This window comes from Nyctereutes procyonoides, unplaced genomic scaffold, assembly GCF_905146905.1.
Source record: "Nyctereutes procyonoides isolate TBG_1078 unplaced genomic scaffold, NYPRO_anot_genome, whole genome shotgun sequence".
Classification (NCBI taxonomy): Eukaryota; Metazoa; Chordata; class Mammalia; order Carnivora; family Canidae; genus Nyctereutes; species Nyctereutes procyonoides.
The window spans coordinates 7,628,402-7,653,177 of record NW_026575051.1 but is presented as its reverse complement, the minus strand read 5'-3'; the positions used below and the strand labels follow the sequence as shown (position 1 = coordinate 7,653,177).

The 24,776-nt window shown below is 37.1% G+C and overlaps 1 protein-coding gene across 1 annotated transcript in view; it reads right to left on the bottom strand.

Moving 5' to 3' along the window:
- DNAH8 (dynein axonemal heavy chain 8) overlaps nucleotides 1-24,176 on the bottom strand; it is a 331,702-nt gene extending 307,526 nt beyond the window's left edge. Inside the window, exons 1-5 of the mRNA XM_055330260.1 lie at nucleotides 24,051-24,176; nucleotides 9,414-9,603; nucleotides 8,768-8,931; nucleotides 2,889-3,065; nucleotides 1,995-2,108 (exon numbers count right to left, since the gene is read on the bottom strand). Coding sequence (XP_055186235.1) covers nucleotides 1,995-2,108; nucleotides 2,889-3,065; nucleotides 8,768-8,931; nucleotides 9,414-9,603; nucleotides 24,051-24,161 — 756 coding nt within the window. The 5' untranslated portion in view covers nucleotides 24,162-24,176. The remainder of the gene's footprint in view (nucleotides 1-1,994; nucleotides 2,109-2,888; nucleotides 3,066-8,767; nucleotides 8,932-9,413; nucleotides 9,604-24,050) is intronic.
- Between the last annotated feature and the right edge of the window lie 600 nt (nucleotides 24,177-24,776).

Genomic DNA, 24,776 nt, shown 5'->3' with positions numbered 1-24,776 from the left:
TTTGCAGTATAGCTTGAAATCAGGAAGTGTAATGTCTCTAACTTTGTTCTACTTTCTTAGGATTGTTTTCTAGTGGGGGTCTTTTGTGGTTCCTTACACATTTTAGGATTTTTTTTTCTATTACTGAAAAAAAATGCCATTGGAACTTTGGTTTTGTTCTGTTTTATTTATTCATGAGAAACACAGAGAGAGAGAGAGGCAGAGACACAGGCAGAGGGAGAAGCAGGTTCCATGCAGGGAGCCTGACGTGGGACTCCATCCGGGGTCTCCAGGATCATGCCCTGGGCTGAAGGCAGCGCTAAACCACTGAGCCATCTGGGCCGCCCGCCATTGGAATTTTGATAGGGATTGCATTGAATTTATAGATGGATTTGGGTAGTATGGAAATTTTAACAATATTCATTCTTCCAATTCATGAACATGGACATTTTTCCATTTATTTTTGTCTTCATTTTCATTCATCAAAGTCTTATTGCTTTCAGGGTACAGATCTTTCATTTCCTTGAATAAATTTATTACTGAGTATTTTATTGATTATATTTTAAATGAGATTATTTTCCTTAATTCTTTTCCGATGTTTTGTGGTTAATGTATAGAAATGCAACTAATTTCTGTATGTAATTCTGTATCCTGCAACTTCACTGAATTTATTAGTTCTAATAGTTTTTGGTGGATTCTTCAGGATTTTCCATATACAGTATCACATCCCTACAAACAGAAACTATTTCACTTCTTCCTTTCCAATTTGAATGCCTTTTATTTCTTTTTATTATCTGACTGCTCTAGCTAGGACCTCCAGTACTACGTTGAATAAAATTGGCAAGACTGGGCACTCTTGTCTTGCTCCTGATCTTATAGAAAAAGCTTTCAGTTTTTACTGTTGAGTATGATGTTAGCTGTGGGCTTGTCATATGTGGCTTTTATTAGGTTGAAGGACATTCCTTCAGTACTCAGGTTTGAGAGTTTTTATCATGAAAGCATGTTATATTTTATCAAATGCTTCTTCTACGTCTATTGAAATGATCACACAATTTTTTCTTTTATTCTATTCTGTATATCACATGTATTATTTGCATATGTTAAATCATCTTTGCATCCCAGGAATAATTCCCATTTGGTCGGGTGTATGATCCTTTTAATGTGCTGTCGAATTTGCTTTGCTTATATTTGTTGAAAAGTTTTGAATCTACATTCATCAAGAATAGTAATATGTAACTTTCTTTTCTTGTAGTGCTTTGTTATCAGGGTAGTGCTGGTTGGGCACTCTCTCTTGTTCACTCCAGGATCATTCACCCTAGGGGAAGCAAGTTACCCTTTTGAAAGGCTCATGTGGTGCACAACTGGGGCCTTCCAACAACCATGTGAGTGAGCCCAGAAGTGGACCCTCCAGCTCTCAGCCTCCACATGCAATGAAACCACATTCCTAGCTAATAGTTTGGTCTGCAACTTCATGAGAGACCATGAAGCAGAGGCACTCAAGCTATGCTATGCCTGGATTCTTGATCTACAGGAACTGTGATGTAGTAAAAGCTAATTTCAATCAGTCCTGGAGTAATTTATTATGCATCAATGCATTAATTAATTAGTTTAATTCACCAATGAGATCATACTTATGATATCAAATATTTAAATGTAGGTTTAAATGAGTTTATGGGGGATCCCTGGGTGGCGCAGCAGTTTAGCGCCTGCCTTTGGCCCAGGGCGCGATCCTGGAGACCCGGGATCGAATCCCACATCGGGCTCCCGGTGCATGGAGCCTGCTTCTCCCTCTGCCTGTGTCTCTGCCTCTCTCTCTCTCTGTCTCTCTCTCTCTCTCTGACTATCATAAATAAATAAAAATAAAAAAATGAGTTTATGATTCATGATAGCTATATAACAAGAAAGTATATCTTTTAAGCAACTTGTCTGCAGTATACATTTCCCAATACATATATATTGCACAGTTATTTTTAAATGAGTTGTTTTCCAAACTACACTTTAAAAAGCATACTTACTAGGTCATAGTTGTAGAGAGGTTGACATACTTTTTCTAGAGTGTACAAATATCTGACATTATCTTTTGATTCATTTGCTGTATCTGTTATTCTTGCATCCAAATCACGCCAATTCTAGGAAAAAATATGTAAGAATATCATAAAACATCCAAATATATCACTGCATTTCATTTTAATCAAGAAATCAAGCTATCTTCCCTCAAGTAGTTGATATTAAAATGTGAATGATATAGCTTTTTTTCTTATATTATTTAAGACTTAAGGTTATTATAAATATTTTTAATGATTTGCTAAAGCTGAAGACTCATTCTGTTGGTAATTAACATCCTGTCTGTAGGCTTAAACTGGACTTGCTTCTATCTGGAGTGACTTTTCTAGGTTACTTATTTGTGACATTACATTATTTTGGGACTTTGACAATAGAATATATAGAGAGAGATAGAAATATATAGCTACATACAGCTTTGTTTTGTTTTGTTTTGTTTTTAAGAAGAATACAGCAAAAGAAAAGGACCTGGAAAGAATCAAACCAAACTGGGAATAATGGGCAGGAGATGTATCCTAAGAGAATATTTTTTCCTTTTGACTTTGTATATAGTTCTTTACCTCCATGATCCTCTATTGGTTCACAGTTTCAAAAACAAATTAAAAATAAATGACAGTCACCTAATAGTACTATTATCAAAATTGGAGTGAAAATATTAAGAAATAAATTTTTATTTCTATATTTCCTTTTCTTCTGTGAGAAACAGTTGTGGAAAATAAGAAAGCCTTATTCAAAGTTTAACACTTCTAAGTGCATGGTTCCAGTATATGATGTGAAGAAGCAGCTCAAAAAGGGTAATTTTTCAGTTTGTTGTTTGGAAACATAACAATTTTAAAAAATGCCTTTACCTTCAACAGTTTGGAGTGTGCAACATTAAGTACATTTATGACAGCCTTACAAGTTGGCCCTTTAATCTGTTCGATGATGTAATTGAATTTGGCTGACATGCGTTTCCAGTGCTCCAATTCAGTGAGTGGACCTGAGTCATCAGCTTCTTTTCTCATCTGCTCACTCTCAATAAGTACCTGCAATCAAAAGAATTCACAGAATATAGAAATGTTACTTTCTTCTTTGGTAAAACCTTATTATTTGCATCTTTTCAAAGGAAGCTTATAAATAAAATATAGATAACTTTCAACACTGAATAATATTAAAATTTCTTAGCAAAGTAAAAACAAAGGGACCTTCTTCAACATGATAAATAGTATCTACCAAATATCTACAGAAAATTCATACTTAAAGATTAAATTTTAGAAAATATCACTTTAAAACCAAGGACAACACAAGTTTGCTACTAACACCACCGACTTCTATTCAATCTGGTAATGGAAGTCTCCTAACAAGATAAATAAACAAAAGGCATAAGAATTGGAAGTAAAAAACCAAAAATAGCTTAATCAAAAATGATATGATTTGTCACATTTTTAAAATTCAAGAATATCTAAAGATAAACTTCTACAATTAGTAAAAGTGAATAATTCGGTAAGGTTACTGGAAGTATACATAAATATCAGTACTATTTCTTTACAAGCCATCTAGCAATCTGAAACTGTAACTTCTAAAAAAAAGGGGATTTGCTGTAACATGTAACAACAATGATAAGATATCTGGAGATTAGGAAAGAATGTGCAATATCTTTGTGAATAAAACTAGAAAACTTACTTTCAGCATACAAAAGAAGATCTAAATAAATGGAGAGATATACTATGTTCATGGATGTAAAAAAACATATAAAGATGACAATTTTCTCTAAATTAATGTATACACTTAAGGAAAACTAATCAAAATCTCAATACAGTTTTTCATGAAAGTTGACAAACTAGTCTTAAAATTAATTTGGAAGACCAATTAACAAGAAACAATCAATGCAATTTTGAAGAAAAATATAGAAAGGGATGTCATGCCAAATATTTAATTAAAAACTACAGAAATGAAAGCAGTATTACATGAGTGCAAAGCCCAAATAAGCATACCAGTGGGATAGAAAGTAGGATTTATAAATCTGATATATAATAGAAGTGATACTAAAAATGTGTTAGGAAACAATGGGCTGTTTGGGGGTACAATTGGCTAACTCTATGTAAAAAGACAAAATCAGATTCGTACCCTACACACACACACACACACACACAAATAATTCCAGATGGATTAAAAACCTAAATGTTAAAAACAAAATGGCAAAGCTTTAAATATATACATAGGAAATGAGGGTAAAACTATAAAGCAAAAGCATGCAACTAAATATAACTGTCTAGGAAATGGCTACTACTAGGGGGAAGAAAAGGGAGTTAAAATTGGGAAGACGGCTTCATGGGGACTGTAAGGTGCTGGAAATGCTGCTTCTTAACTTGTACAAAAAGATACATGAGTGTTCATTTTACAGTAATTTGTTCACTTTATTGTATTCATTTCTGTATATTTCACTATTTAGAATAAATTAGTATCTTAAGAGAATATCTTCATAATACTGAACAAGACTTTCTTAAATGAAACCCAAAAAGCACAAAGTTTCTAGCCACTGGAGGGTAGCTAAGTTGAAGCTAGATTTAATTATAACTAATAGGGATGCCTCGGTGGCTCAGTGGTTGAGCGTCCTGGAGTCTAGGATTAAGTCCCACATCAAGCTCCCCAGAGGGAGCCTGCTTCTCCCTCTGCCTATGTCTCTGCCTCTCTCTGTCTGTCTCTCATGAATAAACAAAATCTTTTGAAAAATTATAACTAATAAATTTACATTGAAATTTAAAACTTTCACATGACTAAAGACACCATACCAAATTGAAAATAGGACACAATGAGGACCAACAGAGGATTAACATCTGGAAAATATTACTTAAACTCCAAAACCTCAGTAAGATATCATTGAGCAATCTGAACTAAAACTAGGTAAAGAATGTGAACAAACAACTCAACAAAGAGGAAACATAAGCCACTGAACTCAAAGAAATCAGAGGAATGAAAATAAGATATTTCACCCAACATTCTGACAAAGATTAAAAATCTAACAATCCCAAGTGTAACAAAAGATTTGAAGAAATGGGAACTCTTATGCACTTCTGTAAAAATACAATAAGTTAATATACCACTGCTTGGGTAATACTCAATAAAAATCTAGCTATACTGCTCTCAGCAATTCCACTGACAAATTCCGGAATATGTGCAAAGGAGATCTAGATAGAGGTATTCATTGAATGTGTATTATTATTGTTTGTAATAGCAAAAAGAAAGAAATGGGAATGGATTTCTGAGGTAATGGATGAATAAACCTCTTCACCTCCTTAAACAGAGGATATTAGACATGATATAAATGTGTCTTTAAGGTGTAAAAATTTATATAGCAAACTGATTTCTTTATATAGGAATATTAGACAGTAGTTACGTGAATGATTTTATTGCATTTGCATATTCATAAGCTTTAAATTATATATAAAAATAAACTATATCTATACATTACATATAAACATAGAATATATATTTGTGATTAAAATCTTTACATAGGGGGACCTGGGTGTCTCTGGTTAAGCGTCTGCCTTCAACTCAGGTCATGATCCAAGAGTCCCAGGATTGGATTCCTTGTTTAGCAGGGGGTCTACTTCTCTGCTTCTCCCCCTGCTCATACTCTCTCTCAAATAAATAAATAAAATCTTAAGAAAAATAAAATCTTTACATAAATGATATAACACCATTAGATATAATTTTGCAGTTAATTTTTTTCTCATTTAGCATACTCTTTCAGAGGAATGAGAGGAGATAATAACATCAAGACAGTGAGTAATATAGAGGGAGGGAAAAAGGATGGGTTGGAGGCTTTTGTGAGAATAAAACAGATCTGAAGCAAATGTGGTAAACAGTATCTGTTTAGTCTCAGAGGAGTCATTGTTTCAGGAGTCACTGTTATATTATTTTCTGTACTTTTTATGTTTATAACTTTACATTATTTACTTATTTATTTTTAAGTAGACTCCATGCCCACCATGTAGCCCAATGTAGGGCTGGAACTCACAGCCCTGAGATCAAGACCTAAGCTTAGATCAAGAGTTTGATCCTTAACCCTCTGAGCCACCCAGGTGACCCATAACTTCACATAATATAAATTGTGATGGAATGTTTTAAGAATACAAAGTAAAATACATAGTTGATTTTTCAGATCTATGAAGGTTCTTCCTTTAATACATGAAACAATTACTTGCTTCAATTTTAACCATAGTATATGGAACTCTTTCCTAATCTTACCACAGTCTTCCCCATCTCCTTAAATAAAGGATACTAGACATAGTTTCATGGCTGAAAGTCTATTTAGCTTGAATAACTGAATTAAAGAATGAAAATGGACCTTAAAAATTAACAAAATCAGACAACCCTTTTGATGTTTAATTCCAATTACAACATTATTTACAGATAGTAATTAGCCTCAAAGTGAATACTTTCAGGAATGCAGCACATTTCATTTTTTATGGGGAGGGATTCTATGAGAAAGTTATTCTGATTTCAAAATTAAAACTCTCCTTATAGCCATCATACTCTAGTCTTACTTCTGCCACTTAGGGCCATACAGTGCAAGTTTAATTTCACATGAAACTTCATCAAATAAATATTGGAAGATATCATGACACTCTCAAGCACCCCCCATTTTTTCCTAGGTCAGATATCTCCATATATTTCCCTTCAATGACATTGCTCATATCCTTAGCCTCTTTTTCTCTATATTGCCCATTCTTAATGATTTATAGAAGTTCTTTTATATATTATAGATACTCTTTGTTATATATGCTAATATTTTCTCCCAGAAGGTCATTCACTTTTTAGTTTTGCTTGTAATTTTTGCCATATGGAAGTTATTAATTTTTTTAAATAGTCAAATATGCCAGTTTTTTCTTTCATGACTTCTGGGTTTTGTATCTTTAGAACATATTAATATAGTCAGTCATATGTTGTGTTCTGGTTCATTTGTAGGTTGTTTTATTTTTCACCTTACTTAATTAATATTGGATTTGTTCACTCAAAGCATCTTTAAGATTCACCCATGTTAAAAAAAAAAGAATCATCCATGTTGTTACATGTATCTGTTTTTTGTTTCAGCTTTCATATTTATGTCTACAATCTATCTTGATTAACTTTTGTGTATGACAAGAAGTCAAGGTTTAGGTTTCTTTTATTTCATTTTGGGGGGGGTCAAGGTTAATTTTAGATGTTGCAGTTCAAATTTTTTAAAGATCTTTTCCACTTCCTGCATTGATTCTGCTTAATTAAAACCATCTGCGGCAATAGTCCAAATTGATTTTCTTATTTCCAGTTGCTAAATCTCCCTAAATCTCAAACTATTTTCTTTTGTTTGCTCATTTTTATATAATAAAATCTGTATTGGGATCCCTGGTGGTGCAGCGGTTTGGCACCTGCCTTTGGCCCAGGGCGCGATCCTGGAGACCCGGGATCGAATCCCACGTCGGGCTCCCGGTGCATGGAGCCTGCTTCTCCCTCTGCCTGTGTCTCTGCCTCTCTCTCTGTGTGACTATCATAAATAAATTAAAAAAAAAAAAACAAAAAAAAAATAAAATCTGTATTGATCGATCATAATAATTGGATCTCCTCAGTCGTTGTGTAGGACACAGCCTTATTTCCACAATGGGTTACAATTCCTGCTTCCTCCAATGACACAGTAGGTGAGTACAGAAGTCCTGTAGTGCTCAATTGCCCAATTCAATTTCCTAGTGACACCTGGAACAAATTCTGTGGCCACCACTCCAGGGCCCAGTGGTGTTTCCAAAGTCCTCCAATTTTTCCATTCCAACGGCACCTCCTTCCTTCTACCATCGTTCTAAGAGAGGTAAAATTGAAAATGCTCTAACTCTTGCTTGGTCAAGATTTTTTTACCTTAGTTTTCACTGAAGATTTTCTTCTCTAGTTCCACTGTCCTATGCTCATGAACTAGAGATCTTAGAGTTGGTTCTAGTGTCCTCTTTCAGTTTATAGCAATTACATAGTACCTGATTTGGGGCATTATGTGTAATGTAGGTTGGCACCTTTCAGAAAATTGACATATGTCCCATTCCTATTGCTGCTTTTCCTACTGCCAGAGAAAATTTATTTGACCACAGAGTTGTAGTACCAACATGAATAAGCCTAGTTTGAACCTCTTTGTCAACACAGAGAATTCCACTGATCAAAAAGAACTATTTATTAGCATCTAGCACTGTCACTTCATTGTATCCTCTTCCTTTCTCTTATGAAGAGTATAAACAATATTTAAAGTATTGGAGATGAGTGCTGGCTATTCCCAATTCTTCATTCCATTTTTTTTCCATTTTCTTTTTTTGTTTTGTTTTGTTTTGTTTATTTATCATAGGCACACAGTGAGAGAGAGAGAGGCAGAGACACAGGCAGAGGGAGAAGCAGGCTCCATACACCGGGAGCCCGACGTGGGATTCGATCCCGGGTCTCCAGGATTGTGCCCTGGGCCAAAGGCAGGCGCCAAACCGCTGCGCCACCCAGGGATCCCTTTTTTCCATTTTCAATCCATGTTTTTGTGGTTCCCTCCTTAAAAGTGAGAAATATTTAAAATTGACTTTCAGTGGCCCATAGATAGCGATGATTTTGCTCTAGAGTCAAGAAAAGGATAGGTTTCATAACAGAATATGGAAGAGTCCTCTTCCCTTTAGGGACAAAATGCAATGGCTAGGACACAGATGAGAACCATGATTCCTATCTGATGTAATTACTTGAGTTAGCTCACCTGTTCGATCTGTTTGTACCATGTCATCAGCACTTCCTCTAGCTGGCGAACAGTTTCTGAATTGCTTGCTGCAGCTGTCACTTCTTCAAAAGTATGCAGCTTGGAAAAATCAATATTGTCTACCTTCTTTAACTTAACTGTTCCCTCAATACTTACTCTAGCACCTAAAAGAGAAAAACAATATTGAGAAGAGGTGTTTAATGTCAATGTGTGATTTCAGACAATAATTACTCAAAAGTCAGAGATCTAATACTTTATAGCAATATAGTACAAATTGATCATTAGATTGTGATTTCATAATTTTTAATATTATGTATTTTAATAACATAAAGTAATAAAAATATGTATTTTTAAAAGAGCTAATAATAAAGTAATACTGTAAAATATGGTGAAATTTTTCATTAATAATATAGGAATAGAATCTTCCCGCTACAATGGAAGGAAAAAACTGTATCGTACTCCTGGCAAAAATCCCTGGAAATGAGAGGTTCTAATGATTTGATCTCTTACCTCTAAGTCTCATAAATTACTTTAACACTTTCTTTCAAGATGGAATGTTTTTCCTCTAATGTTTATCTTTAATAACATATCTTATAGTTAATTTGCTCATTTTAAGTAATTTACTAATATTACATTTCATACTTACCATCTAAAAATGAAAGGTATCTATTGATGGTTTCGGTGAAAATGTGTTTTTCAGATTCTCCTTGCTTGGACTGGTTTAGAGCACCCCAATTATTTGTTGCAAGAATAGCTGGCAGAAATATACTTGACAGCATATTCCTAATCCCACTTAGGATCCCTGTTGATGCGTCCAGTACAGTAAATAACACTTCCTGAAAGGGAGGTTTTCAAAAGTGATTTTTATATGCTAACCCCATTTAAAAACTGGAAATCATAACTTATTTCACATTACAATGAGTGTAGACAATGCTTTTATATACTATTATGGAAAACTTAAGTGATCATGAAAATTAGAGTATTAAAATCAACAAATTTATATTCTGCCCCATTCTAACCACTCACATGTATGTTGGTCAAGATGACACTTTCCTCCATGCTTTAGTTCCTACCTAGGGAAGGAGGCATGGCCTTGAGCCTCTACAACATGAAGGAAATGAAGCAGAGCTTTCTGCATAAAGTTCTTAGTGGAGAGTTGCTCTATCCATGGAAATGGGAGGAGAAAGACTCCATCAGGATAGGGAAAGGGTGGAGAGACTGGCAGGATGGTGGTAGAGTAGGGTCCTCAACTCATCTGGCCCCACAAACTTACCTAGATTATCTTTCAAAACATCCTGAATACCTACGAATTCGACCTGAGAGGTAAAGAGAGAAGAGCTGGAATGCTACAGAGAGAAAAATTTTCACTTCTAACAAGGTAGGAAGGTGAAAAAAATAAGAAAGAAATAAAGTGGGGGAGGGGAACCTGCGACAAGCCAGGTGAAAGCCTCCATGGCAGGAAAGCCCAGCCCCAGACAAGCAGGAACTTTAAAAATCTGTGCCTGAGTTTTCCCTGACTGAAAAGTGCTTAGCAGGGAAGTCAGGCAGAATCACAGGAGGGGCAGTGAAGCATCAAGATCCCTGGAGACATTATAACACTAGGGGCACCCGGGACAAAGCTCACTGCGCCACAGTCCATCTCGGTAAAGGGTTGATGTGCACAGCCTTCCAGGACATTTGGGAGACGTCTGACAGTTACACAGGCTAGCCCCGGAGCTCCCTTTACCCTAGAGCCCAGCAACAGACAGAGGCGGGCTGTCCTCTGTTCCCTTCCAGAAAGGTGGTCCCCAGGAGTATGGGTCCAGCAGAAGCACTGGGGCCTGGATCCCAGGGCGCTGAAGGGGACAAACTCAGCTATCCTCTGTTCCTCCTGGGACAGGCAGAAGCAGAGAGGGCATAGGAAAGTGAGAACTCTCCTGCTGCTGGGCATCTGGCAACTGTGAAGATCAGTGCACCTGCACCTGCCCCCAGGAGCATCTGAGCCAGTGCAGACTGAGAGACTGTGGTTAGTTACTCGTGGGGAGCTCGAATCCAGAGCTGGAAACCTGGCCACTGCCAGGTTTTTTTTCCCCCCTCTTCTTTTCACATTGCACCTGGGAGAGGCGGGCCCTCTAGGAAACAAAGGTCTCACAGGATAAACAGCTTATACTGAACCAACACCTGACAAGGGGTAAGGCACCTTTGCCCAGGCACACACACCTGAGAATCAGCGCAGCAGGCCCCTCCCCCAGAAGAACAGCTGGAAGAACAGGGGAAGAGCAAGTTTACTGACGAACCAGGGCTGGAAAGCTCCAGGACTGAGGGAAAATAGTATATAGAACTAGAGGATCCTTTTATTATTATTATTATTATTATTATTACAACTAGTTTTCATATCAGGTTAAAAATTTCCAATATTTTTATTCTTTTCCCACCTTAACTACAATATTTTACCACTAGTCATTTTTTAACTTTTTCCTTTTTGATTTTCATATTTCTACAATTACATGTCTTAGATATATTTTTCACTTCTGGATTCCCTTCAATGCATTCAATTTAATTTTGGTAGATATACAAGATATAAACATATCTTGTTTATGTTATTATGGTTGATGTTGAGTCTTTATATAAATATTGCTGGTTTATATAAATTTGGGATTGAGCATCTTCTAATATATAGAACAAAATACACTCAGAACCAAGGGGATCACCCTCTAGGTCCCCTCAGGGAGATTACATTCTCTCCCCACCACCACCATCCCCCCACCCTTTTCTTTTTTTTTTTTTTTTTTTTTTTTTTTTAAATTTTTTTTTTTATTTATTTATGATAGTCACACAGAGAGAGAGAGGCAGAGATATAGGCAGAGGGAGAAGCAGGCTCCATGCACCAGGAGCCTGACGTGGGATTCGATCCTGGGTCTCCAGGATCACGCCCTGAGCCAAAGGCAGGCGCTAAACCGCTGCGCCACCCAGGGATCCCGCCCCCACCCTTTTCTTTCTTTTTTTTTCACTCCCTTATTTTTGGTTTTTGGTTTTTTCCTTTTACTATTATGTTTTAAATTTTGTTTCTCACTTTAGTGGTCCTTTTGGTTTATTTTGTTCTGTTCTCCTTTTTCTTTTATTTTGTGGTCTCTGACCTCTTCAGAATCATCTAGCGTGTATTTTACTTAGGTTGTGATTGATATTTTTGACTCAGCTCATTTATACAGCCACTCTGCATTGGATAAAATGACTAGAAGGAGGCATTCACCACAAAAGAAAGAATCAGAAGCAAAACTCTCTGCCATAGAGCTACAGAAAGGGGATTTAAGTTTGATATCAGAAATTCAATTCAGAAGTACAATTGGAAAGTTACTGGTGGCTCTGGAAAAAAGTGTAAAGGACTCTAGACACTTTATTACTTCAGAATTGAGATCTAATCAGGCCAAAATTAAAAATAGTTTAACTGAGATGTGATCCAAACTGGATGGTTTAACTGCTAGGGTTAATGAGGTGGAAGAGAGAGTGAGCAACATAGAAGACAAGTTGATGCTAAGGAAGGAAACTGAGGAAAAGATAAAAACAATTAAGAGCCCACAAGGAAAGGCCTTGGGAAACAAATGATAGCTTGAGAAGGAAGAATATATGTCGAACTGGAATTCCAGAAAAGGCTGAGAGAGAGAGAGAGGACCACAAAGTATATTTGAACAAATTATAGCTGAGAACATCCCTAATCTGGGGAAGGAAATAGGCATTCATATCCGAGAGAGGACCCCCCAAAAAAAATCAATAAAAACCAGTCAACACCTTGATATTTAATAGTGAAACTTGCAAATTTCAAAGATAAACAGAAAATTCTTAAAGCAGCACGAGACAAGAGAGTCTTTTTTTTAATTTTTTAAATTTATTTACGATAGTCACAGAGAGAGAGAGAGCGAGAGAGAGAGAGAGAGAGAGAGGCAGAGACACAGGCATAGGGAGAAGGAGGCTCCATGCACCGGGAGCCCGACGTGGGATTCGATCCCAGGTCTCCAGGATCGCGCCCTAAGCCAAAGGCAGGTGCTAAACTGCTGCGCCACCCAGGGATCCCGAGACAAGAGAGTCTTAATTTATATGGGGAGAAATATCAGATTAACAGCAGACCTCTCCACAGAGACCCGGAAGGCCAGAAAGTGTTGGCAGGATATATTCAGGTACTAAATAAAGAAAACATGCAGCAAGAATAGTTTATCCAGCAAAGCTGTCATTCATAATAGAGAGATAAAGAGCTTCCAGGATAGGCAGAAACTGAAAGAATATGTAACCACCAAACCAGCCCTGCAAGAAATATTAAGAAGGACCCTGTAAAAGAAAGAGGGAGCTGAAAGAAACAATCCACAAAAATAAGGATTATATAGGTAATACGATGATACTAAATTCATATATTTCAATAGTTATCCTGAACGTGAATGGCTTAATGATCCCATCAAAAGACACAGGGTATCAGACTGGATAAAAAAGCAAGACACCTATATGCTCTCTACAAGAGACTCATTGTAGACCTAAGGACACTTCCAGTCTAAAAATGAAGGGGTGGAGAACCATTTAACATTCAAATGGTCCTCAAAAAAAAGCTGAGGTAGCCATCCTCATATCAGATAAGTTAGAGTTTATACCAAAGACTATAATAAGAGATGAAGAGGGACACTATATTATATTATACTTAAAGAGTCTATCCAACAAGAAGACCGAACAATAATGAATATTTATGCCCCTAATGTGGGAGCTGCCAAGTATATCAATCAATCAAAGAGATACTTAGATAATAAAACACTAATAGTAGGAGACTTCAACATGGCACTCTCAGGAAATGACAGATTTTCTAAGCAGAACATCACCAAAGAAACAAGGGCCTTGAATGATACTCTGGACCAAATAGACTTCACAGATATGTACAGAACATCTGAATGCAACTGAATACACATTCTTCTCAAATGCATATGGAATTTTCTCCAGAATAGACCACATATTGGGTCACAAATCAGGTCTAAACTGATACCAAAGGATTAGGATTGTCCCCTGCATATTTTCAGACCACAATATTTTGAAACTAAAACTCAATCACAGGAAGAAACCTGGAAGAAACTCAAACACATGGAGGTTAAAGAACATTCTACTAAAAGATTAATGAGTCAACCAGGAAATTAGAGAAGAATATAAAAGATTCATGGAAACTAATGAAAATGAAGACACAACTGTTCAAAATCTTTAGGATACAGCAAAAGCAGTCCTAAGAGGGAAATACATCACAATACAAGCCTCCCTGAAGAAAACTGGAAAAAATATCAAATACACAAGCTAAGCTCACACCTAGAGGAATTGGAGAAAGAACAGCAAGTCAAACCTACACCAAGCAGAAGAGAGACAATAAAGATTCAAGCAGAACCCAATGAAATAGAGACCAGAAGAACTATAGGACAGATAAAAAAAAACAAAAAAAAACAGGAGTTGGTTCTTTGAAAGAATTAATAAGATGGATAAACCCCCAGCTAGCCTTATTAAAAAGAAAAAAGACTCAAATTAATAAAATCATGAATGAGAGAGGAGAGACCACAACCAATACCAAATAAAACGTTTTTTAAAATGTATTATGAGTAGCTATATGCCAACAAATTAGGCAATCTAGAAGAAATGGATGCATTTCTGGAAAATCACAAATAACCAAAACTGGGACAGGAAGAAATATAAAAACTGAACAGGCCAATAACCAGGGAGGAAACAGAAGCAGTCATCAGAAACTTCCCAAAACACAAAATTCCAGGGCCAGATGGCTTCCCAGGGAAATTCTATCAAACGTTTAAAGAAGAAACAATACCTATTCTACTAAAGCTGTTCTGAAAGATAGAAAGGGATGGAATACTTCCAAACTCATTTTATGAGGCCAGCATCACCTTAATTCCAAAATCAGACAAAGGCCCCACCAAAAAGGAGAATTATAGACCAATATCACTGATGAACACAGATGCAACAATTCTAAACAAGATACTAGCCAATAGGATCTAATAATACATTAACAAGATTATTCACCATGACCAAGTGGGATTTATCCCCAGGATGCAAGGCTAGTTCAACACTCGTAAAGCAATCAATGTGAAAGATCATATCAACAAGAGAAAAAACAAGAACCACATGATCCTCTCATTAGATGCAGAGAAAGCATTTGACAAAATACAGCATCCATTCCTGATCAAAACTCTTCAGAGTGTAGGGATAGCAGGAACATTCCTCAGCATCTTAAAAGCCATCTATGAAAAGCCCACAGCAAATATCATTCTCAATGGGGAAACACTGGGAGCCTTTCCCCTAAAATCAGGAACATCCCAGGGATGTCCACTCTCACCACTGCTATTCAACATAGTACTAGAAGTCCTAGCCTCAGCAATCAAGCAACAAAAAGAAATAAAAGGCATTCAAATTGGCAAAGAAGAAGTCAAACTCTCCCTTTTCGCTGATGACATGATACTCTACATAGAAAACCCAAAAGCCTCCACCCCAAGATTGCTAGAACTCATACAGCAACTCGGCAATGTGGCAGGATACAAAATCAATGCCCAGAAATCAGTGGCATTTCTACACACTAACAATGATACTGAAGAAAGAGAAATTAAGGAGTCAATCCCATTTACAATTGCACCCAAAAGCATAAGATACCTAGGAATAAACCTAACCAAAGAGGTAAAGGATCTATACCATAAAAACTACAGAACACTTCTGAAAGAAATTGAGGAAGACACAAAGAGATGGAAAAATATTCCATGCTCATGGATTGGAAGAATTAATATTGTGAACATGTCAATGCTACCCAGGGCAATTTACACATTTAATGCAATCCCTATCAAAATACCATGGACTTTCTTCAGAGAATTGGAACAAATCATCTTCAGATTTGTGTGGAATCAGAAAAGACCTTGAATAGCCAGGGGAATATTGAAAAAGAAAACCATATCTGGGGGCATCACAATGCCAGATTTCAGGTTGTACTACAAAGCTGTGATCATCAAGACAGTGTGGTATTGGCACAAAGACAGACACATAGATCAATGGAACAGAATAGAGAACCCAGAAATGGGCTCTCAACTCTATGGTCAACTAATATTCGACAAAGCAGAAAAGACTATCTACTGGATAAAGGACAGCCTCTTCAATAAATGGCGCTGGGAAAATTGGACAGCCACATGCAGAAGAATGAAACTAGACCATTCTCTTATACCAGACACAAAGATAAACTCAAAATGGTTGAAATATCTAACTGTGAGACAAGAATCCATCAAAATCCTAGAGGAGAACACTGGTAACACCCTCTTTGAACTTGGCCACGGCAACTTCTTGCAAGATACATCTATGAAGGCAAGGGAAACAAAAGCAAAAATGAATTATTGGGACTTCATCAAGATAAAAGGCTTCTGTACAGGAAAAGAAACAGTCAACAAAACTAAAAGACAATCTACAGAATGGGAGAAGGTATTTGCAAATGACGTATCAGATAAAGGGCTAGTTTCCAAGATCTATAGAGAACTTATTAAACTCAACAGCCAAGAAACAAACAATCCAATCATGAAATGGGCAAAAGACATGAACAGAAATTTCACAGAGGAAGACATAGACATGGCCAACAAGCACATGAGAAAATGCTCCACATCACTGGCCATCAGGGAAATACAAATCAAAACCATGATGAGATATCACCTCACCCCAGTGAGAATGGTGAAAATTAACAAGACAGGAAACAACAAATGTTGGAGAGGATGTGGAGAAAGGGGAACCCTCTTACACTGTTGGTGGGAATGTGAACTGGTACAGCCACTCTGGAAAACTGTGTGGAGGTTCCTCAAAGAGTTAAAAATAGATCTGCCCTATGACTCAGCAATTACACTGCCAGGGATTTACCCCAAAGATACAGATGCAGTGAAACAGCAGGACACCTGCACCCCAATGTTTATAGCAGCAATGTCCACAATAGCGAAACTGTGGAAGGAGCCTCGGTGTCCATCAAAAGATGAATGGATAAAAAAGCTGTAGTCTATATATACAATGGAATATTGCTCAGCCATTACAAATGACGAATACCCACCATTTGCTTCAGCGTGGATGGACCTGGAGGGTATTATGCTGAATGAAGTAAGTCAGTTGGAGATGGACAAACATCATATGGTCTCATTCATTTGAAGAATATAAAAAAATAGTGAAAGGGAATAAAGGGGAAAGGAGAGAAAATGAATGGGGAAATATCAGTGAGGGTGACAGAACAGGAGAGACTCCTAACTCTGGGAAACGAACAAGGGGTGGTGGAAAGGGAGGTCGGCGGGGGGTTGGGGTCACTGGGTGACGGGCACTGAGGGGGGCCCTTCATGGGATGAGCACTGGGTATTACACTATATGTTGGCAAATCAAACTCCAATAAAAAATATATACAAAAAAAAAGAAAAAAAAACCAAACAAACAGAAAGAAGAGACAGATCTCCTATGAAGCACATTTATAGAACAGGTTTCATCAGCCATCAGAAATATCACAAGGAGTCAGAGGGAAATAACTCCCAGCCTAGAACTCAAAACAAAGCTAAACAACCTCTCTCAAAGCAATATTTTGTCCTAAGCAGAAGAGGAGAAAAATTAGGTTGGATTTCAGTTACCTTTCCCATTGTAAAAAGGGAGACTTTTATTAAGGCTCTCTAAAAAATACTAATAAGAGCTAGTATTTGTTGAGGGACTACTATGTCAGGCAAGGTAAGAATGTGCTGATATGATCACTTAGTTTCACAACAATCCTGCAAGGTGTTTATGACTATTCCCAGTTTAAATATTTAGAAACTTAAGTCATAGAAAAGAAAAGCAACTTTTCAAGGAACACTCCACTGGTCAGTGGTGAGGCTGGGAGGTAAATTTTGGTCTATCTGGATAAAAGTGCTGTTTTTCCCAAACCATCAAGCTGGCTTCCTGTGACTAAGTAAGCAATGTCCAGGTCAATTCTCTCTTCTTTCTGAAACTATCAAAGAATTAAAATGTTAAGTAAAGAGAAGGTTAAATAAAGTAACTGATACTCAAAATTGTATGAATAACATTAAATTCACTCCCAGGTAAATGGAAAGATGGAAATTATCTAGAAGAAATGGGATTTTCAGGAATTTTAAAAGCAGTATCTAAAGGATAAATATCACTGAGCTCTATTATAGTAATTTCTCAGATTCGGAATACATTATTTTCTTTGAACTCAATTCAGTCCTACATGTAGAAAGGAGAGAAAGTAAAGCAAAAATATGACTATGATAACATGTTCAATGTTAAACTACAGGCTGATGATGTCAATACACAGTGGAATAAGATGTCCATTGTTTTTCTCCCTAACAAAATCCACTGATTTGGTTTTTATCCATGAACAAAAGTGGCTTTATGGGAGCTGTGGGATCCAGCACCATATGCCAAGAAACTCAGGAGGAGTCCCACCCACATGTATCAGGGATAAGGCATACAGATCTCAGTCCAGGTGTGGAACCTGAAGTAGCTGTGAACCAACTCCAACCTCTCTCAGACACTGTCTAGGAGCCCCTAGAAAGCACCCTTCATTATCTATGGGCAAGAAAGCCTTTTTGAAAGTCCAGGTTTCCAGAAGAGAAGTTTAAGCACACAGTTGGAGCAAAACAATAAGAATTTGGGTGCATTAGATAAGAGGACCAGATTGACTTTATCCACATCACCCCTCCCTTAAGGCAACACTGTTTAGAATCTAGAGAGATCTTCTCAGCCTTTGATTTCTCCTTTAAGGAAAAGAGTAAGTAAGTGAGTATCCAGTTTCCCCAGGATGTAGGATGCTGCCAAAGAGCCTCCTTTCCCTTCCACCCTATCCAGAGTACTGAATCATGAGCTACATGGCTGGAAGTGGGGATGGGGGGCAGAAAGAAGCTAAGAGAGTGGCAGATAAGACTGTTAGAAGGCATTAAAGGGAAGTAGATGCTACTAATTGTATCACAGACTCCATTAAGAAGCCCACCACTGGGAGCCCAGCAAGGCCATTGGGAATATTTGGCTCCTGGATTACCCCAACTGGCCCATGGGCATCCCCAGATCTCAGCATGCCTCAGCCACACATGCACCAGACTCTGTGCCTGGTTCCCTGTGCATGCTCCTGATGGTAACAGTGAGAGCAAGCTTTGGCAGATGGCTAGTGAGTACACGAAGAAAGCCAGAACAACTCTGTTGGTCAGGGGAAGATCACAAACATAAGCTTTAGTATCACCTTTGGGAAAATGAAAGGGAGGCTGTCAGCCTGGTGCACTGCAGGATTGAGAAAAGGCATACAAGCTCAAGAATTCAGCCACAAAAGGAAGAAAGAAGCATAGAGCAGGTTTATCTATTGAAGGTCTGAGGGAGCCTAAGAAACACCATCAGAGCTGAGGGAAGGTATTTCTCTACCAAAGATAACAAAGACTGAAGGAGGTAACTACTACCTCAAATGCAAAGACAGCAATGCAAAACTTTAAGGAACATGAAAAATAAAGGAAATCATACTACCAAAAGATCACAATAATTTTCTAGTAACCAACCCCAAATACATGGAAATTTGAAATTTACCTGAAAAAGAATTCAACATAGGGAACTCAATGAATAAAAGAAAACCCAGAAAGGTAACTCAGTGAAATCAGAAAAACAATACATGAACAAAATGAGAAGTTTAATAGAATAGAAATCATTTAAAAAGAGCCAAACGGAAATTTTAGAGCTGAAGAACACAGAGAAATGAAAAATGCAACAGTGATCATCAACAACAGAATGGATCAAGCAGAAGAAAAAATCTGTGAGATAGAAGACAGAAACTTTGAGTTTATCCTGGTGCAGACAGAAAAGAGAAAAGAGTGGCAAAAAGGTAAGTCTGTGTGAACTATAGGATATCATTGAAAGCACCAATTTGCAAATTATTGTAGTTCCAGAAAGAGAAGAGAGGGAGAAGAGCGCAGAAAGCTTATTTAAATAGTGAAAACTGCTCAAATCTGGAGAGAGATTTGGATGTCCAAGTTCATGAAGCTCATAGATCACCAAACAAAATTAAAGAGATCCTTTCCAAGGCACATTATAATAAAACTGTCAAAACTCAAGGACAAAGAGAAAATCTTGAAAGTAGTAAAAGAAAAGAAGCTTGTAATTTACAAGGGAAGCCCTGAAGGTTGCCAACAGATTTCTTAGCAGAAACCTGGCAGGCCAGGAATGTGTGGAATTATATATTCAAAGTGCTAAAATTTAAAAATTGCCAAGCAAGAATACTCTATCTGGCAAAATTACCTTTCAGCAATGAAGGAAGGATCAAGATTTTCCTAGACAAACAAAAGCTGAAGTAATTCATCACCAGTAGATCTGCCTTACAAGAAATGCTGAAATGAGTTATTTAAGCCAAAATGAATGGACACTAATTACTGACATGAACACATATGAAAATATACGATACACTAAAAAAGATAAGTATGTAGTCAAATTCAGAATACTCAAATACTGTAATATTAGTGGTGTTAACCACATAGCTCTAGTGTAAAAGTTAAAGAATGAGAATGATAAAAATAACTGCAGCTACAAAACTTGTTAATGAATACACAGTATGAAAAGACATAATTTGTGACATCAAAAACATAAAAGAGAAGAGCAAAAGGGCAGAGTTTTTGTATGCAATTAAAGTTACTTATTATCAGCATAAAATAAACTGTTGTACTTATAATGTTTTATGTAAGCCTCATGGTAAGAACAAAGCAAAAATCTATGGTAGATTCACAAACAATTAAAAAGGAAGGGAACAGAGCATACCACATGGAAAAATACCAATTTACAAAGGCAAGTAGAAACAGAGGGAAAAAGAAAAAAATTGAAGTACAGAACACCTAGAGAGTAATCAATAATATAGCATTAGTAAGTCCTTACATATCAATAATTATTGTTTTTATAAGATTTTATTTATTTATTCATGAGAGACAGGGAGAGTCAGAGACATAGGCTGAGGGATAAATAGGCTTTGTGCAGGGAACCCAATATGGGACTCGATCCCGGGACCCCAGGATCACAACCTGAGCCAAAGGCAGACGCTCAATTGCTGAGCCACCCAGGTGTCCTAATAATTATTCTATAAGTAACTGGACTGAGTTCACCAATCAGAAGGCACAGAGTGGCTGGATGGATTCAAAAAGCAAGACCCAACTATATGCTGCTTACAACTATATGACCCAACACTTCAGCTTTAAATACAAACATAGGCTCAAAGTGAAGAGAGAAAATAAACATTGCATGCAAGTGAAAACCAAAAGGAAGCAGAGGTAGCCACACTTATATCAGACAAAATAGACACTAAGCCAAAACAGTTACAAGACACAAAGAAGATTATGATATAGTGACACAGAGCACTTTATCAAAAAGACAAAGCAAATACAAATATATATGCACCCAACATCAGAGCATCTAACTATCTTAACCAAATACTAAAAGATCTGAAGGGAGAAACAGACAACACAAATTTCAACAGTGGACAGTCCATCCAGACAAAAAATAAATAAGGAAATGTTGTACTTGAATGGTAATTTAGGCCAAATGGACCTAAAAGACATGTACAGAACATTCCACCCAATAGCAGAATATACATTCTTCCCAAGTGCACATAGAACATTTCCAGGAAAGATCCTATGATAGGTGACAAAACAGCAAATTGAAGATGACTGAAATCATACCAATTTTTTTTCCAATCAAGTGGTATGAAACTAGAAATCAGTACAGGAGAAAAGCTAGAAATTTCAAAAAAAATGTGAAAATTAACACACTCCTGCACAACCGATGTGTCAAAGAAGAAATCTAAAGGGAAATAAAAAATATCTTGAAATAAGTGAAAATGGAAACAGAACATAGCAAAAACTATAGGAGTTGGGATGCAGCAAAAGCAGTTCTAAGAGGCAAGTTCTAAGATAAATGCCTATATTAAGAATAAAGAAAGATATTAAACAACTTTACAGCTCAAAGAACTCAAAAAAGAAGAATAAAATGAACCCAAAGTTAGCATAAGAAAGGAAATAACAAAGATAAGTCCAGAAATAAATGAAATAGAGATGAGAAAAACTATAGAAATGATCAACAAGGGGATTCCCGGGTGGCTCGGCGGTTTGGTGTCTGCCTTTGGCCCATGGTGTGATCCTGGAGTCCCGGGATCGAGTCCCACATCAGGCTCCCTCCATGGAGTCTGCTTCTCCCTCTGCCTGTGTCTCTGCCTGTGTCTCTGCCTCTCTTTCTCTGTGTCTTTCATGAATAAATAAATAAAATCTTTTTTTAAAAAAAGGAAATGATCAACAAAACTAAAAGCTGTTTTGTGAAAAGATAACAAAATTGACAAACTAAGAAAACTGAGAGAAGACTCACATAAATAAAATCAGAAATAAAAGAGGAGAAAGAGGAGGCAAAGTACCAAAGAAACACAAAGGATCATAAGAAATAACCATGAACAATTATATTCACACTAATTGGACAACCTAGAAGAAATGGATTAATTCCTAGAAACATACCATCTACAAGACTGAATTCTGAAGAAATAGAAAATCTGAACAGACCAATAATAAGAGATTGAATCAGTAATTAAACCCCGCCCCCAACAGGGGCACCTGGGTGGGTCAGTCAGTTAAGCCTGACTCTTGATTTTGGCTCAGGTCATGATCTCATAGGTGGTGAGATCAAGCCCTGCATCAGGCTCCATGTTCAGTGAGGAGTCTGTTTGAGATTCTCTCTCTTCCTCTTCCTCTGCCCCTCCCCCCATTCATGTGTTCATTCTCTCTATCTCTCTCAAATAAATAAATCTGTAAAAACCTCCCAACAAAGAAAAGTTCAGTACCAGATGGTTTCACTGGTCAACTCTACAAAACACTTAAAGAATTAATGCCAATCCTCCTACAATTCTTCCAAAAAAAACTGAAGAAGGGAAAACACTCTAAACTCATTTTACAAGGCCAGAAGTACCCTGATACCAAAGCCAGACAAGAGCACTATAAGAAACAAATGTATAGCTTGTTAAGTGTCCAACGCTTAGTTTTGGCTCAGGTAATGATCTCAGGATTGTGAGATTGAGCTCTGTGCTCAGCATGGAGTCTGCTTGAAAGTCTCACCCCCTGCCCCCTGCTCATGCTCTCTCTCTCTCTCTCAAATAAATAAATAACTCTTTTTAAAAAGAGAGAGATAAAAAGGAAGAAAAGAAAAGCTGGGGATCCCTGGGTGGCGCAGCGGTTTGGCGCCTGCCTTTGGCCCAGGGCGCGATCCTGGAGACCCGGGATCGAATCCCACGTCGGGCTCCTGGTGCATGGAGCCTGCTTCTCCCTCTGCCTGTGTCTCTGCCTCTCTCTCTCTCTCTCTCTCTCTCTCTCTGTGACTATCATAAATAAAATTAAAAAAAAATTAAAAAAAAAAAAAAAAAAAAAGAAAAGCTGGAGCATCACACTTCTTGATTTCAAACTATACTGTGAAGCTACAGCAATCAAAACAGTATGCAACTTAGCATAAAAATAGACACATAGGCCAATGGAACTGAATCAAGAGTCTAGAAATAAATCCACATGTGCACAGTCAACTAAAATTTGACAAAAGATATCCAGCAACCTTACTTCTGGATATATATCCAGAGGATCTTCACCTCCATGTTCATTCCAGCATTATTTACAATAATCAAAATACAGAAACAACCTAGGTGGCCATCTGTGGATAAATGGATAAAGAAGATATGGTATACATTGCAGGATGGAATACCATTCAGCTACAAGAAGGAAGAAAATGCTGCCTTTGGGATAACATGGGTGGATCTTGAGGACATTATGCTAAGTGAGATAAGTCTGATAGAAAAAGACAAATACTGTACAATCTCATTTATATGTGGAATCTAAAAAAGCTGACCTCGTGGAAATAAAGAGTAGAATGTTGATTACCAAGGGCTGTGGGGTAGGGGAAATTGGGAGATGTTCATCAAAGCATATAAACTAGGAGTTATAAAATGAATACGTTTTGGGGATCTATAGCATGGTGATCATAGCTAACACTAATATATACTCAAATGTTGCTAAGACAGTTCACCCTAAATGTCATCACCATCAACAACAACAACTAAAAGGGAATTATGTGAGATGATGGAGTATTTGCTAATACTACAGTGGTAATTGGTTCACAAAATATAAGTGCATTAAATCAACACATTATATACAGCTTAAACTTAAACAATGTTAAATGTCAGTTACATCTCAATTAAGCCGGAAGAAAACATCTAACTATATATTTGAAAAAAATAAAAACATACCTCATGAATATTTTTAGCATTTATAGCAGTATCACTGTGACAGCGAACAAAAAATATACATAATCCTTTCAGTTTCTCTGGGGCTGCATTGTCTATGTACAATCTCATCATTTTTGCCCCTTTTGTTGCTCCAGCAATAGTTCGACCACATTCTGAAAACGAAAATCAAGAACATAGTGAGTGTGTGATCACATAAATGATTAACTGTGATAAATTACTATGGATCTCACACTGTTGCTTCTTACTTTACTTTACTGTAAGAAGTTTTGATATGGGGGCACCTGGGTGGATCAGTGGTTGAGTGTCTGCCTTTGGCTCAGGGCATGATCCCAGGGTCCTGGGATCGAGTGCCATATCGGGCTTCCTCTGCCTATATTTCTTCCTGTCTCTCTCTGTGTCTCTCATGAATAAATAAATAAAATCTTTAAAAAAAAAGAAAGAAGTTTTGATATGATTGTGATGACTATATATATATATATATTGTCTACAAAAAGACATCAATAGTTGGAATACTTACAGTGCAGCCTCTCTGCTTCCTTTCTCTGAGCTCTGTACTTTGTTCCTTTTGGCTTTGCCTCAGGTAGTGCCTTCCCACAAATGGTTCTATCCCATCTCCAACATTTGGCCTCCTTGATTTCTACTTTCAGATCTCAGCTGAAACCCAAGTCTCTTAGAAGCCTTCACTGACTCTCCAGATAGGACTTAGTCCCCTAGGAAATATACTCA